Source organism: Erigeron canadensis, chromosome 2 (assembly GCF_010389155.1).
Source record: "Erigeron canadensis isolate Cc75 chromosome 2, C_canadensis_v1, whole genome shotgun sequence".
Taxonomy (NCBI): Eukaryota; Viridiplantae; Streptophyta; class Magnoliopsida; order Asterales; family Asteraceae; genus Erigeron; species Erigeron canadensis.
The window spans coordinates 46,329,995-46,347,195 of NC_057762.1; the positions used below are offsets into that span (position 1 = coordinate 46,329,995).

Below are 17,201 nucleotides of genomic sequence, written 5' to 3' on the forward strand. Positions count from 1 at the left end.
TGACAACTAATAGAATACAAATAATAACCCTAAACATAGCTTTCTACGACTCATTTGAGCGGTTTCATTTTTTTTTAATGGAAAGACAATATTTCATTAACGAACTAGCAAGATGCTAGAGGCAACAATCCAATACAATCCCCAAAACAGAAAACCAATACAAAATAAAAGTTACAAAAAAGAGACTTGATTTCACTCAATATACACGAAATCCCTGGTGGTGATTGTGGGTAACTATAGATGGCATCTAATCTAATACAACCAGAGCACAAAGAAAAATGATTGTTAGATTATATATGTGGTATCATATGATACATGATGATCACGGACTATTACCCTTAAGATCAAGAAGTTACATTACATAATAAATATTGGACAAAATGAAAACAATAATACTAGTAGTATATAGGTGAGTAGGTTACACAGTAATGTTGTTGTACGGATAGAGAGACAAGGGGACATCTAAGTGGCGGGTTCGGGATAACCAAATCCAACATGTTAGTTTTTTGCACTTCGATGTTTGTGCTACAGGCTACAATTTTTGTACTACTTCTTTTACGAGTATGATTTATCATTATTTTAGGTTCATGACTACCACTGTTAAAAGAAAAAGGTAGGTTTTTTTACCATGAAATTATTATATTTCCAATTTAAAATTATCCTGAATTTTTAAGATTAATAACTCCAATTTTTAAAATTATTATATTACAATTATTAAGATTTTTGAATATAAACTAAAATACTTATTCTTCACCCTAACCCGCAGATATGCATAGTGAATCTTAACGGATGACTCATCAAGGTACTAAAATAAAGAAAGAAAGAAGCTGCTCAGAGACGGGTTTTGAGCTCAATACTCGACGTTGTATGGGGGAGGTTATGATGTAGGCAGACCTTACCTCTACCTAAGTAGAGAGGCTGCTCCAGTTTCTACCTAAATGGTAGAAAAGGTCCTCCAACCTTTGCATGAGATGCAGATCGAACCCATAACCTCTGACTTTGTCAGAGACTAAGGTACTAAAATCTTACCGATTATTCAATAAACCGTAAACCCTATAATGTTTATGAAGTTGTTTATGTCATTGAATAACATTTAACATTTAACATTTAACTGTAAACCACATTGTTTGGTTTATATTTATTGAAGTTCTTAGATATTTCTAGTATCATCTTGTGATGATAAACACATGACTGGATGTAAACAATTATGAATGGCATGAAGCGTTAATACTCATTTCCTTGTCTTTGTAGTAACTGTTGTTTCAACAAGCTATCAAATAGCATAACTCTTTCGTTTTCGTTAAAAGAAAATAAGGATAAATGTGAACATTGTCATGGGGTCATGGTTAACCTATTGTATTGCACATAAAGTTAATCGTCTCAGTGAAAACTATAATTCTTTTATAAAGACAACTACAAATAAATGCCGATAAATAATAATAAATAAATTATTAAAATACAAATTAGTTAAACATGCTCTTTTTTTTTTTTTACGTTTCCAATAGAGACATGGAGAAGTGACTTATTAGGAATTTGAACTTTGACAAGTCAAGTAAAACAGATGAGGAAGTGACTAAGGGGGAACGGTGTGGGATCAAGATTAACACTTACAATAATATTACTACACATGGGTTAGTTAGTTGATTGTAACAGATTCCATTTAAGGATCGAAGTACACATACGAAATGACTTATGAGGGAACAGTATGGGCCCAATTTTACGTTGTGATAAGAGAAATTGTGTTGGGTTTCGGTTTAAAATGGTATAACTCCAAGGCACATATGCTGGAATTTACTTTACACTAGCATATAAAGATGGCCCAAAGACTACACCACAAACATCCATCTAAAGTCAATCATATCATAAAGGAATCTAACAACCATCAACTATTTAAACTTTAATTGAAATAAATAAATAATTAAAAGACCTTCGTCGCCAATTATTGTTATGACTTTTTTCTATCTGAAAAGTAAATTCAGTGTAAAAGTTCAAGACTATTGATCCTGCAGTTTAGACCAATTTTATTCATTTATTTTTTCTAGGTTGGAGATTGTAAAACATGCATCCTGCTCTCAATTTTTTGGTTTTGGCTCTTATTGTGATTATTATTACATTTGCATTCAAAATCCACAATTACCAACATGGCATTTTTGATAACAATTTGAATAAAATAATATACGTACATATATATATATATATATATATAACTAATTAACATTTATTAATTATATTATACGAGTAATAATTCCAAAGATCCTGTTAGATGCAAAATACAAGTAATCGCCAAATTTAATAATCAGTACCTTAACAGAGAAACATTTATTCAACCAGAGGTGGCTCGACAGTACAATGAGACTATGCGACCGTTTAGGCCCTCAAAATTCTGAAGGCCTCAATTTTTTATATATTAGGCTTAATGTTTGAATTTTGAACTAAATACCATTACATAAATTACATTACAGTGACACCTATTTGGTTTTTGCATCAACAGATACATCTTTTTTTTATTACTAGTAAAGTAACAAAAATCTAGCTACTTTTTTTTTTTTGCCATTTTTCTTTAAAATTTAATTTATATGGTAATGAACTAGGCCCCCAAAATTAATCTTGTTTAAGGCCTCTGAAAACCTTAAGACCTCTGAAAACTTTAAGCCGCTACTATATCCAACATACATCAAAATATCTTTGTAATAATTTCTAACAAACAAATTGGTAAAGATAAAAACAAAAAAAAATACTCGATGGTATATATGAGTAATATGATGATCGATTGATGAAAAATATAGTAATAATAAAGGATGGATGGATGGATGAATGATATGAATTAAAGAAGAAAAGCATTGGCAATGGCTGTATTGGCAGCAACAGTTGTACTATAGCTAGTTGTTTCATACAATGGCAATTCTTTCATATCATCTATCCCAATCTCAATTGCTGCATCAGCTACAGAATTATTAATAAGATGATGATGATGATGATCTTCTAGCTCAAACAAATCCGAACTCGCATAACTACTACTCCCCGTGGTTTCATCATCATCATCATCATCATCCTTATGATTATTATTATTATTACTGGTATTTGTTATGGAATCATCATCAAACACATTACGATGCTTATTGTTCTTGAAAAAGCAAGAATTATTTCTTCGAGGAATAGTAGTCCTGCTTTCTTGAATAATACTCCCACATCTATCTCTGGTATCCATAAAAACAGCAGATAATGATGATGAATCATGATCAAATCTACCGTCTCGAGGAGAATCGTTCCAAGGCGGATAATCAAATCTAACAGCATTTTTGTTGTTACCAATAGTAGTATTTGCTGTTGGCGGGTGGGCCGAATTTGACTTGGATGATGATGATTTCCTATGATGAATGATAACATCATGATTATCACGTCCCGTACAATAAGGCGATGACATCGTGTTGGATTTCTTCTTCTTATTATTATTTGTAGTACTAGTAAAAAGTGACACTAAAAAACCAGCTAACCGCCGACCACCCCCCGGTGAATAAATTGGCTGCTGCTGTTTTCCTCCCCCAGCTGATGATCTCTTGATCAAATAACCGTAAATCTTCATTATTGCCCTAGATTTATTATTCTTCACTTGAACAGCATCAACATTCTTTTTATGATCAGCAGCATTTTGTTCTTGCTGCTGCTGATGAGAGCAATAATAATTATACATAATGTTGCTGCTGCAGGCTGCAGCTGAAGGAGTGGCAGCATTGTTGCTACTGCTTGTACGTATAGCTCTAGGCCTTCTTGTAGGGAATCCGTATATGGATGTTTGATGATCGGTCGTCGTCTCCAAACAAGACGACCCAATAATATTATTCTTGTGATAAATGTTTCGTTTTTCGACGACTCGAGAACTACATTTGTTGTTGACGAAACTAATTTGTTGTTTTCTCATTATGGTATCATTATTATTATTTTTTTTATAAACCTGCAGGGAACCGCCAGAATCTTCTTCATCATCATCATCAACTCTTTCGTCGATCGAGCGATAAATAACGTCTAACAAAGTCGATGAGAAAGACGGGTTGTTGTCTTGTTGACGTTGTCTGTATCGTCGATGCTTGTCAACAACGTTCATTGTAATATAATATAATGGTTATATACATACAAGTGAACTCAAACATACATTATTTGTGTGACAAAATTGATTTTATTATTGTGAATAAAATAAAAGTGAAGATATATGGTAAGAGAAAGAAAGATAGCTTTAATTTGTGAAATGATCAGATCGATGTGTACCAAAGTGTCTTTTATAAACATGTATATATATATATATATATATTAAAGTTATCCTAACATTTTAAAGCCTTCTACAATTTTAAAGCTATTTTTAAAATTGCCACATAGGTCTTTATCTTATGTGGCATCTCTATATTTTTTTACAATATATAAATCTACAAAATTATATTATCTAAAACTATTAAATTAAATAAAAATAAAATCTATATATAAACAAAATCTTACAAAAATAAAAGTAAAAAATCACATTCTATATACCGTATGAATTTAAAATCTATTTTTAAAAGTGAAAAATATTTGGTTTTCAAAATTATTTATTTCTTAATTTTACTATCCAATATAACCAACATTATATATCACATTGTAATATAGTTTTTTTTATCCTTTTCATGGTGGTGATTTTACGTTTTATAAAAACTATTATAAATTACTAGGTGAATTCAACGTAATTTGAATCATAGGTTTGTTCTTTGTAATCTAATTATAATTTGAATTTGGTTTCTAACTATATCTAATTAAAGCCTTTCAACTTTTACAAATTTTATTATTTGATGAAGTAAGTTTTATGATACTATTTTCTTTTAAAGAGTGTGATGAAATTCTAATAAGTCACATATCACTTTGCAAAAAATAAAAGATCGTTATGATTTTACATTATATTTACATTTTAACTTCATTTTATGTTCATTAGTATTGCATGAAGTATAATATGTGATAGTTAATATGAATATTTGATAACGTATGTTTTTATATAAATGCAAAGATTTTCATAAATAATAAGAGTTATATTTTGAATTTATCTATTTCAATAAATGTAAAAATTTCCATTTAATGATAATATAGATTTATATGTACGTGCCTAAATAATGTATAGTTGTTAAAGTTATTGTAAATATTCATATAACTAAAACAACATTTTTAAATAACCGCACATCGTGCGGGTAAAAGACCTAGTATATATATATAGCTATAGCTAGCTAATAATTAATACGACACTCTTTCTCCTTTGGATTTGAAAGCAAATTTTATCAATAATTTGTTTTCGCGCTTTCGGTCTTCAAAAAAGATAAATTATCAAGTTTTTTTATAATCTAAAGTGACTTGTGATGTCTAACAGCTCCATACAGCTGAATTAGTCAGCTAAGCAGTGACTTTTCGTCAATGAGTCATTCCGTCATAAATATCTAGATGATTTTTAGGTTAAAAGATACATATAAATATATTTTATAAAATGTGGAAAGCTACTTTATTAAAATCATCATTATTTTTCTTCTTTTCATCTAATAAATATGAGGAAATGTTAGATAAAGCATGCAGTACCTATCTTAGGTAAAGCAAGGGGGATTATATAAAACTCAGACGAAGGTTATATAAAATTAAAAGGGGACTACATTATGTTTCTCAAATTTAAAGGTTCAATTTATAACGTTTTTTAAAGTGGCAGTATCTAAACTTAGATAAAATCTGCATTACAGATATTTTTCCATAAATATATATCTATGTATACAAGAGAATTAAAAAGAGAAGAGCTTTTATGACACTAGTGGTGTTTTCAAAACAGGGCCCATCATCTTTTACAATAGTTGGTGTTCTTTCTAAACACGAATGATAATGACAAAGTTTCTATTCTCTTTATGATTACATCAATTAATATTGTAAAAGCAAATAAGTGTAGAGTAATTTAGTCATGATAATGTAATTGAAAGGCCTAACTTATTATAAAGATATAAGCTTATTTTCTTCCTTCCTTATTTTATAAGCTTATTTAGTATGCACTTCACATCTCCAAATTTATACGTTGTTCTATTGTGACAATATTAAAAAATCAAGTAAATCCATTAATACTAACATATATCCAACTCTTTGTTGAAAATCACTTCCTCGTCACCAAGAGCATTTCCATTGGTGTGATGAGGCTATCACGTCGATCGTGTGTTGTTTTCAGGTGGAGTATTCAAATTTTAAAATGATATTTGTGATATATGATTCTGATCGACACCCAGTCGATAATATATTCATTAATTTCAAGTCTCCGTACGTACGTAATACTACTAAGGCCCTTCCTTCTAGTGTGTCAAGGTGTGCGTCCGACGCCGGACCGGCATAAAACGCTACTAGCACCGGTGTGTCTTAGGCTGTCATCCAAATGTTTGTGCCAAAGTTAGACGAGCGTCAAAATGGTAGGTGGGGCCAAAAAAGTGTACCGTAGCAAATTTTTTAAAAAAAACAAAATTTTATTTATGTATGTGGATGCTGGTGTGTGATATATATAGGTATATATATATACTATTTTGAAATAGAAAAAAAAAAGATTTTGAAGTCACGTTGGAAAAGAAATATGGCGGCTGGGAATGGTCGGAGAAGAAAGGGCTTTAACCCTGAAATTCTTATTTGTTTGCAAAGTTTACTTTTAGTTTTAAAATTTTACTTTTAAACCCTAGTTTTCTATTTAGACTTTGTCTAAAATTGTATAATATTTGTTATTATTATTAGAAGTTTTACTTAATTTTTTTTTTAATTTAGTTTAATTTTGTGGGAAAAAAATGAAATAATAAAATAATAGATAAATAATAGAAGAAGTGGGGGTTAAAAGAGGGAGTGTTCTTGGGGTGTTTTAGAAGGTCCCCAATGGACTCGTCCCTCTGTTCGTTCGACATCATCGGATGAGTCCACACCGTTGGGTGGGACTCGTCCCTTGTTCGTTTGGGTCACTCGTCCGGTGCGTTCGTTCCTCCAGGGACTAATGTTGTTTGTAAATTTTTTTTTTTTTTGAATGCAACGGATAGTTTTCAAGGAAGAAGACAAAACTTTTCAACTTTCAAAAGTTGGCAAAATAAGTCCCTGTAACGGCTTGTTTGACCACCTACAGTTCAAAAACTTTACACTTTTAGTCTTTTAACGGCTAGTTTTTGAAAAAGCCTATATATACACCTCCATAAGCACTAGAACATACCACACTTGCATTATTCAGATATATTCACACATACAAAACCATTTTAAGCAGAAAATCATGTCGAACTTCAACAACCAAAAAGAAAACGACTTCTGGAACGACGCCATGAACGATTTTAATCAATCGTACTCTAACCAGCCACCACAAACACCCTTCATCCCACCACCAAATGACCCCCGTTATGCTCAATTCATGGCAGCTTATTATGTTTCACTTGCCGCTGCACAACCCCCTAATTTCTACCATGGGGGGTCGTCGTCAGCTGCACAATTTCAACAACCCGATCAACACTCGTTTCCCACACCACCATGTAACCCAACCCCACACACGAATCTGCTCCCACGCCAGAATCTGTTCCCACCCCCAATCCATTTCTGAAGCACAACCAAAAAAGGGTCGGGTCAAAAGCATGTCCAAACGCACCAAGAAAAGCAAACAACCAAAAGAACCTGCTGCAAACTCGTCAAATTAGACCGAGCTTGAGATGAAAGTTCTCACTGAGTGTTGGATCGATGCTACAGAAGATCCATACGTCGGCAAAGACCAATCTGTTGATTCTTTTTTGGGGGAAATCATAGATAAGTACAATCAGAACAAATGTGTCAAAGTTCAACGCAATCTGGAAAGGCTATGATGGTCATCGGTGCAGTGGTGAGAACGATGCTTAAGTAATGGAGGAAGCGCGATCAGAGTACTTTACTCAAACCAAAACTCAGTTTACCATGTACGATTGTTGGTTGCTTGTGAAAGATAAGCCAAAGTTCTTCGCTCCATCCGGTCATGATGTTCTGGGCCGAAGCTCGCATAAAAGGAAAAACGTTCTTAATGTTGTTGATAGTGAAGATGAGGAGGAGGAGGGGACCCAATTCGCGCCGATGGACCTTGGTGATAATGACTTCTTCGGTCAGGATACTTATACGCGCCCCCTACTAAGTCAAAGGCATCACGAACATCTGCTTCTTCCGATGCAGGGTCTGCTCGTTCTTCAGCTTCTGACCTAGCCGCCCGACTCGACCGACTTGGGTGTAAAAAGGAGGCGGTGTTGGGTGAACAACAAATGTCTTTGGCTGCCATTTGTGAGGAAGAAAGGAAGTGCACCATGTATACTGCTCTTTCTTTCATGGACAAAACAGAATATGATGATGAGGAGAAGAATTACATCAAGGAAGCCAAGAAGAAACTCATGGCGGAGTACAAAGACTTTCTTTTCGGTCCCAATTAGTTTAGGTTTAATTTAAAAAAATAAAAGTGTTGTTGTGTTTTTTTTTTTGTTTTTTTTTTCATTTTTAGGTTGTGTGCTTTATTTTATTGTAATTTGTTATTTTTTATGTTCTAAATGTATTTGTATTTTTATTTCTAATGAACATGTGTGTTTCGTTAATAATTTGTGTTAATGGACTAAAAATGTATTTTATTAATAGTTCAGAGGGTTAAAAGTGTAAAGTTTGGATAAATGGGTAGAATTAAATAATTGGTGGGTCTAAGACTAGTCTTTGGTGGATGAGACCATTGGGTGCATTTTGGAGGGATTAGTCCTTGGAGTGTTTTTTGTTGATGTGGCGCTGACAGGGACTAGTCTTAGGTGGATTTGTGGTGTCCATTGGGGAGCCTCTTAGAAGAGAGAAAAGTTGGGGAAGTGAGAAAAAAGTGAGTTCCTATAAGAAGAGACCTAATTATCTAACAAATCTTTTTACTCTAAAACTTATCTAAAGTTAAAGCTATTGCATGACATGTATTTAATGTCTCTCCATCGATCTTTTTACAGGACTCATGATCGACATAACATATTTTATATATTATACAAAAAATACATACTCATAAAATGTATATATGCATCGAAGTCGAAGTTCATCAATATATCAATCTGTCAGATGTATGTATGGATTTTTTTTGGTATAGACCGGGGCCGAATGTGACACGAGTAACATCCCTAGCTAGCAAGCTAAAAAAACAGACTTAATTGCAGCAGGCAGGGTCACAACATCTATTGCAGGCCGGGAGGCTTAGCCCACCATAACCACCCTTTTGTCCTTACACCACATGTTTCGGTGGCTAGCTTGTCTGCCGATGTCGCTCATGCACATTTGTACCATTCATTTACGCCTTTTGACTTTTTACATGGCCCACTTTCCGAAATATATATATATATATGGATGGGTTGAATTAGAGACTCCTTATTTTAAGGACCATTAGGGACTGTAACTTAAGTTGTAACAACTTACACATGTGTAAGTCGTGGTGGCGATGGTCGCCATCGCCGGATGATCATAGTGGTGGTCGGAAATGGTGGTGGTGGTGGTGGTTACATGTGTAAGTCGTGGTGGCAGTGGTCGTCGTCGCCGGAGGATCATAGTGGTGGTCGTAGATGGTGGTGGTGGTGGTTGGAGATGATGAAAAATGAGTGATTAAGAAGTGTCCCTAAAATAAGGAGTCCCTAATTTAACTTTTCCTTATATATATATAAGAAAAGTGAGTATGAGGCTGTTATACACCCAACTTGGGTAAAAACCACTCACATACCAATATTTTAATATTTTGAATAAATGTTTGGCCCCCATGATTTTTATGGTTTTAAAAAAGGTATATGAGGGGTTTTTCACCCAACTTAGGTGTCTAACAGCTTCATATTCTCTTCCCCCTATATATATATATATATATATATATATATATAGGGTACCCGCACAATACACTAACAACAATAACGAGTACTGATAGTGGTGGCGGCGTCAAGTTGTGGTGCATGTAATTGATGTAAACGTATTTGATATAAAAATGATAGTGGTTTGTTTTTTTTAAAAAAAAGTAAAGTAACAAATTGTGTAAATTAATTCAGGTAAAAAAGTAATCTTATACATCCTAAAAGTATAACTTTCAACAAGAGATTACAAGTTTTATATAGTAGTACAAAAATAAATAGATATATGAAAATATGTCGTTGTCAATATTAAAACAAGGGAGAATTGCAAATATCGCCAAATATCCTATCAAAAATTACTATTATCCCCAACTCAAAACTTAAATAACAAATATACCCAACCTTATGGATTAGACAATTATACCCTTCTCTACTTAGATAACTAATTCCATGGGCTCTTTGACTTCTCTCTAATTGCAAATATCCCCAAATATTCTATCAAAATTACAAATATCCCCAACTCAAAACTTAAATAACAAATATACTCAACCTTATGGATTAGACAATTATAGTCTTCTCTATTTAGACAACTAATTCTATGGGCTCTTTGACTTCTCTCTAAACTTGTAACACCCGTCATTTAAAAATATGGAGTTTTAAAAATTTTGCCAAATGGCGTTAAGAATTGCAGAAAACAAAATCCTTAAAATATAACTAACCCTTAATGGATAATTCATTTGTAGAAGTGGTGTTACAATAAATGACTAAGCGGGAAAACTATATCTTCTTCATAGCAACTACCCGCCTCACCAAGCTAAGTGTTTCACTAGCTCAACCTGCTTAATCTGAGGGAACAACGTTTTTCAAAAGAGCAAGTGTTAGCTTTAAAAGCTAAGTAAGATAACATGAGTTTATGAAAACATTCCCAATTCATTATATATTAACAAAAACATTTCATATTTTTAATATCACAAATTCGTCATAGCACGTTAAGCTCACCACATTATAATGGTGTCCATCACATCATACATTAGCAAGATCGTATCATCAACATTAAAGCAACATACATAAGTTAACACATTAGAAATTCATCGTAGTCCTAAATGTGCCTATCATCATTAAGCTTTACTTTTGATCTTTCTTTACTTTCTTTATTTCTTATCTTTCTTTACTTTTGCCTAGACGCAGGCTATGTGACATAAGCCACACATACTTAGGGATGTGGGGTTGTGTGTAGGCGGCCATAAGACCTTACATGGATTCTTCACACCCGACTTGATGGGTAAACCTTATGGTGGTCCATCGTCGTCGTTAAGGAAAGACAATGTCGATCCAACTGAGTATACCGTTTAAACTTTGCGCGTGTAGTGGTTAGTTACTCCACCCGGATACACTCAAACATAACTATGTCACGGGGAGGTATCTAGATTCCCACACCACATGACCACGTACACACTAGCTCCGAAGAACTAGCATGGGTTAAGCTTAACACAACTTTACTTATGTTTGAGACTTCTTAATTATTTTAGCTTAGGCTACACTTTCACCTAAACTAATCACTTATAATCATCTTTACTTTACTTTATAATAGCTTAAGTTACACTTTCATCTAAACTAATCACATACATCTTTTCTTTGCTTTAGGTCCCTTAATCGTGCACGTGTCATGGCAAAACCTATAAAAGTCTAGTGACTAGGTGTTCAAGCCATGCAAGTAATCATATGTCATACATACATCATCATATCATCATCACATATTAGAATCACATCGTCATATCATTTTATATTTATATCAACGTATCATTCATCATATCGTTATATCATAGTAACATCATATCATCATGTCATATTTCTTTTCATCATAGCATGCATAAGCTTATCATTCATTATCAATGGTAATCATAATATATCCCATAGTAACCTCCCAATCATTCCCGAATACATATAAACATACAAACATTCATATTGGGGAAGTTAACTTATAAAAATTATGTTTTGTTGTCCCTCATGTGGTAAAAGATATTATCTTACCTTAGCCAAGATAATGGTCCATCATCGACTCCGCTTGTGTCTAACACCTATAATTACCCATAATAATATATGAGTGATTAACTAGTTTAATCATGATCACTAACTAAAATAAGATTTCATGACTAGTTATGGCCATCATGCATAAATTATATAGTTTATGCATGTTTCCTAGTTATTCTTACATTTCAAATACACGTGGCTTATCTCCAGATCAAACTTCATATATGAATTTTATTTTGCTGCCCAACTACACAGCAGCCACAATTGACATTTAATTAGTTATAGTTATTTTCTATTCAAAATCCAAAAGAAGTTGTACGTAACTTTCATCATCGAAATAAATTGATGTTTTTCGCTATCTCTCTGAGATATATTTAAAAAAACACGACACAAACCAACTCTTGAATCACCAGTTGACCTGAACAAGGAACTCGACCATTCTAGTTCCTGCTCGCACCCCCGATGTTTATACTATCAAAAATAACGATATTGATTTTTGAAACTACATACGAGTTATAGCTTGTAACGAAACTTACCTCATAGTTGTCTATGATCATATTTACAGCATAACCTCCAACGAAAACGTATTGTCATCATCGGCATCAACATGTCGCTGCTCACAACGGCCTACCTTTTATATCGTATCAATTCGATCCGTCCTGAGAGCAAAATTGCCCAACTAAACAAGCTGAAACAAAAGACACCTTCATCGATCTCTCTTAATAGCTCTCTCCCTAGCCATTGCAACACTTATAATTTTGGTGATATGGCGTACATCTCTAGCTTCACTAACAAGAACGTAACCCGAACTCGATGAAAATACCAACTGGTAGTCGCGTACATGCTACTACAGATCAACAAGCTGATCACACATTGCGATCCTAGTGGTTGTATCTTGATCACATTAAACAAACCAACTTCGTACCTTTGTAGCTACCCCCTTCAACATGCTATAATAGGCTTGTTTCCATGTATATATATAAAGTTTGATAACCGGCCACTCACCAGAGACAAGATCACCATGTCATCTGTTGACCATCATAGATCAACTCCTCGTCTTCCTCTTTAGGTATGAGCAGCAGCACAAGGTTAACGGCTTTGTTAGCTATCCGTCATAAATCATTCTCAATGCCTACCATGTGGAACTTTGACTCTCTGCTCGATAACTTTGCTAGCTATTTACTTTTAGGGTTTCTTTGTGAAAGGCGGTTAGTTATCGTAAATTGATACTTAAAGTTCGAATATATAGTAAGTGTTACGAAGAAAATTAGGGAAACGTAATTGACAGAATGCTTGACAACTGCTAATGTAAATTTACATTATAAACTTCATTCCAACTTTCACCCTTATACGATTCAGCCCCCAAACCTTTGTACATTTATTTATATATAACCCAACTTTCACCATGTTATTATTGATTTATAGTTTAAATATAATGTACATTATTAATTATTAATAATTGACAATAATAAGTATATACATCTCATACAATGTATAATGACTCCAATTTGTAATTATCACCTGACTACTTGAACCATTATTCTAGTTAAATGCTACTGTTAAAAATTCAAGATGTTACAAAACTAAATCATTAATTCCAATATTATGACAATGCTCTCAATCAATAATCTGGCGCCAATATTTGCTGTAAGTTTTACCTTTTTTCTTCTACAAATAAAGTATCATTCTTTGGTGATGTAATCTTCTATGGAAAGTTTGAATTATGATCCTATGCTGTTTTGTTTTTTTGAACGCCATTTAAAAACTTTAATAAAAAAATGCTAGTAAGAATCTAGCAATTACAACATACACGCGAATCGATCCAACAAACAAACGAAAGTAAGGAACATAATAAGTTCTAATGAAACAAGACAAACGTGTAACGTATAGACGGCTACAAAAATCACTAGGGAGATCCCAACCCGACGTCAAAAGAATGATCTCCCATGAACGAAGCCAAAGACCCGTTGCATCATACAACAAATGCAGAGAGATCTAACTGACATCTTTTTTTCGTCTCTTTAATACACTGTGTAGGAGAACAATATCTTTTACTTTGCCATAATATCTCCAAATCTTAAAATCGCTAGAAAAATAATCCTTCCACATGTTTAATTGCGCGAGAGAGAACGTCCCTTAAACATTTCCATCGAGGTCTTTATAGCTCCAAATTTTTTCAGAATCTAATTTGTCATCCGTTGGAGGACCAATATAGTCAAGCCATGTAGAACAAGGCTCTTCAACAAGGTTTTGGTCAGTAGTCGGGGACATAGATGAAGTCACACCACTAGATGCTTGTTTTGGTAATGATTCACTTGAATATTTTAAATCAGCTTTAATTGGCCTAACTCGACACTTATCTTGATCTAATAACCTGTTGAGCAGAAATACATCATGGTCATCCAAACCATTATTATGATGTAAATGATTCTCACGGTTATCATGCTTAGAAGCACCTCCTTCGACAACCGATTCACTAACTTTCTCAGCATCCATATTAATATTCTCATACAAACACTCAGCCTCATGAGTGTCGCTATTATCAACCAAAGTCTCAGAGAAGTTAATAGGAGTGGTCTCGCATCCAGCAGCATTACCCACCATAATGCCAGAGGGTGGACTTTCCTCCATGACAACTTGACGAGAAACATTACTTTCCGCATCGTTAGTATCCATATTAGAACATTCAACAATTGAGTGGTCTTTACACATATTAGAATCAAAATTGACACTTTTCCAAGTAGAATCAACAGTCGAACAAGAGATATCAAGAGAATACTCTCCAGATTTTGACACCTCAGAGGTTGATGAACCATAAGACATCCCAGTAATCCTTGGTTCCCAAACAACGTATTCACGAATCCAAACGTCGTAATGTTTATCATCAAAATCAATGCTTAACTCGTCAAAAATAATTTTTTTAGATTGAGTAAGCACACAAACCTTTCCCAAAGAAGCTATCGATTCCCAATTAGAAGCATAAAACACACATTTACCCCAAGAACCAAGTAGCACTTGGAAATTTTGTTTAAGCCAAGCGCCTTTCGGGATACCAGAGATCTTGACCCAAAGCATACGGTTATCAGGTACAAAACTATCACACGACTCTTTAGTAGCAACAAATTTGCACTTCAAATTCTCTTTCGACAAAAAACTCTCTTTGGCTTCAACCGACGTAAAAACCGTGTGAATCCAACGACCACCCACATAATAAATTTCAATACCGACAAAGGCTTCTTCATTGAACCATTGTCTAATTGAGGGAACCAATTCAGGTTCCTTAACTTTAAGAAGTAAAGATCGACGATCACTATTTTTAATCAGGGAGCATCTGCGGTTAACTGGAAAGGGATGGGATTTACATGAATCATTTGAGAGAATATATGCATATGACTTGTTTCGCTTTTGTTGTTGAGATGAATTTTGACCAGGTTTATTTCTAGTCACGAGTAACACTCGGAGTGGTGTTAATCTTCGAATTTGAGTAGATCTTACGGCCATATATATTTTTCTAAAGGTGAGTCTAAAAAGAATAGGACACCTGTAAAGGAAAGGAGTGTAAATAGGTTTGGAGTATTGGGAGATGAAGAAGCAATTTTGGAAGATGCTGAGGGGCTGTCATATGACAGGAAACTATTGGTGGACTCATATTTGGTGAAAAGAATTAAACCAAGTATAGAATTACTGTTTGATTGGACCAGTGAGATGAAGAAATATTTTGAAGATAATTGGGTGCAGAAACATAATAAGGAAAGTATTTCATTGGAGGAGGATATCATAGATGAATTGGAGGAGGTCACTTTTAATTTGGTGGCTGATGAGATACAAGGGGAAGATACTCAATTATTAAATTGAGTATCCTTATCTTAATATTGCTATGGATTTTAAAATGGCTATATGGAATATCAGAGGATTGAATAGCAATTTAAAGAGCTATTAAGTTGATTAAGAATGGTAATCTAAAAGTGTGTACATTTGTTGAAACACACTTAAAGCTGAATACAATTCAAAAGGCGGGTAATACAGTCTTTGGCAATTGGGAGTGGTCTTCAAATGTGCAGAAAACTCCTACTTGCTGCAGAATTTTGATTGGATGGAATTCAAGAAATATTAATCTTATGGTGTTGGATGCTTCCAAACAAGCTGTTCTATGCAGTATTGAGGTAATCTCTACCAAAATCAAATTTATGTGCAGCTTTATATATGCTAGCAATAATGGAAATGAAAGAAGGAATCTATGGAGGGAGTTAGAGATTCAAAAGCAATGTGTAGGTGATAGACCTTGGGTATTGATGGGTGATTTTAATGTTACTTTGGATGTGGAAGAACACTCAAATGGGGGATCTAGTGGGAGTATTGACATGCAGGAGTTTCAAGATGCTGTAAATTCTTTGGAGATTGAGGATATCTACAGCACAGGATTTTATCTTAATTGGACCAAATCCCTTATGAACAACAATTGCTAAGTGCTTAAAAAGCTTGATAGAATCATGATTAATGAGGGTTTCCAAAATAGTTTTCAGGCTCAAGGAATATTCTTGCCTCACAACATCTCAGATCATAGTCCTGCTGAGTTGATAATCAAAGGGGGTTATGGAGTAAAACCCAAATCTTTCAGATTTTCTAATTTTGTTGCTGACAAGGAGGAATTTAAGGATATTGTTAGTAAGGAATGAGATGATAATATTAGAGGATGTCAAATGTATAAACTGGTCCAAAAGCTAAAGAAACTGAAAAAGCCATTGAACAAGTTGAGTTGGAGTTTTGGGAATATTTTTAAGAATGTGAAAGTTTTAATAGAAGAAATGGCTAATGCTCAAGAGGCTGTGGATAAAAATCCATATGATAAGGATATTAGAGCAGAAGCTGCTAATGCTCTTAACACATATATAGAGGCTGCTAATGATGAGATTAAGTTTTTGCAGCATAAAGCAAAAGTTAAGTGGCTCAAAGAAGGAGATAGGAACACAACTTATTTTCATGGGATTCTTAAATCAAGAAGACATAGAAATAGAGTTGAGAGTATTTGTGATGAAGAAGGGATAAGATATGAAGGGAAGAAAGTGAATGAGCAGTTTGTAAAGCATTTTGAGAACTTTCTAGGTAGAGAGGACTGTGTAAAACCTATTATGGAAGGTATATTTGATAAAGTCTTAAGTATTGAAGATGCTGCTCATATGGTTAGACCAGTGACTGATTCTGAGATTAAAGAAGCTATATTAAGTATTGAAAGTAACAAAGCATCTGATCCTGATGGGTATACTTCTGGTTTTTTCAAAAAGGCTTGGGATATTGTAGGAAACAAGGTGTGTTTAGCTG

The 17,201-nt window shown here is 33.8% G+C and overlaps 1 protein-coding gene and 1 long non-coding RNA gene across 2 annotated transcripts; both read right to left on the reverse strand.

Moving 5' to 3' along the window:
• Positions 1-2,771: 2,771 nt before the first annotated feature.
• LOC122588376 (protein BIG GRAIN 1-like B) lies at positions 2,772-4,102 on the reverse strand. The gene has a single exon (XM_043760481.1). It carries the CDS (start codon positions 4,100-4,102, stop codon positions 2,825-2,827), a length of 1,278 nt encoding a protein of 425 aa, XP_043616416.1. The 3' UTR covers positions 2,772-2,824.
• A 6,554-nt stretch (positions 4,103-10,656) lies between these two features.
• On the reverse strand, positions 10,657-12,518 carry LOC122586583. Its single transcript, XR_006322040.1, has 3 exons — positions 12,419-12,518; positions 11,883-11,929; positions 10,657-10,696 (listed from the first exon to the last, which is right to left on the reverse strand). It is a non-coding gene; the product is annotated as an uncharacterized LOC122586583 (long non-coding RNA).
• Positions 12,519-17,201: the final 4,683 nt, after the last annotated feature.

What these genes read in the sequence shown, in the direction of transcription:
- LOC122588376 (XM_043760481.1), bottom strand. Translation starts at nt 4,102, where the DNA reads ATGAACGTTGTTGACAAGCATCGACGATACAGACAACGTCAACAAGAC.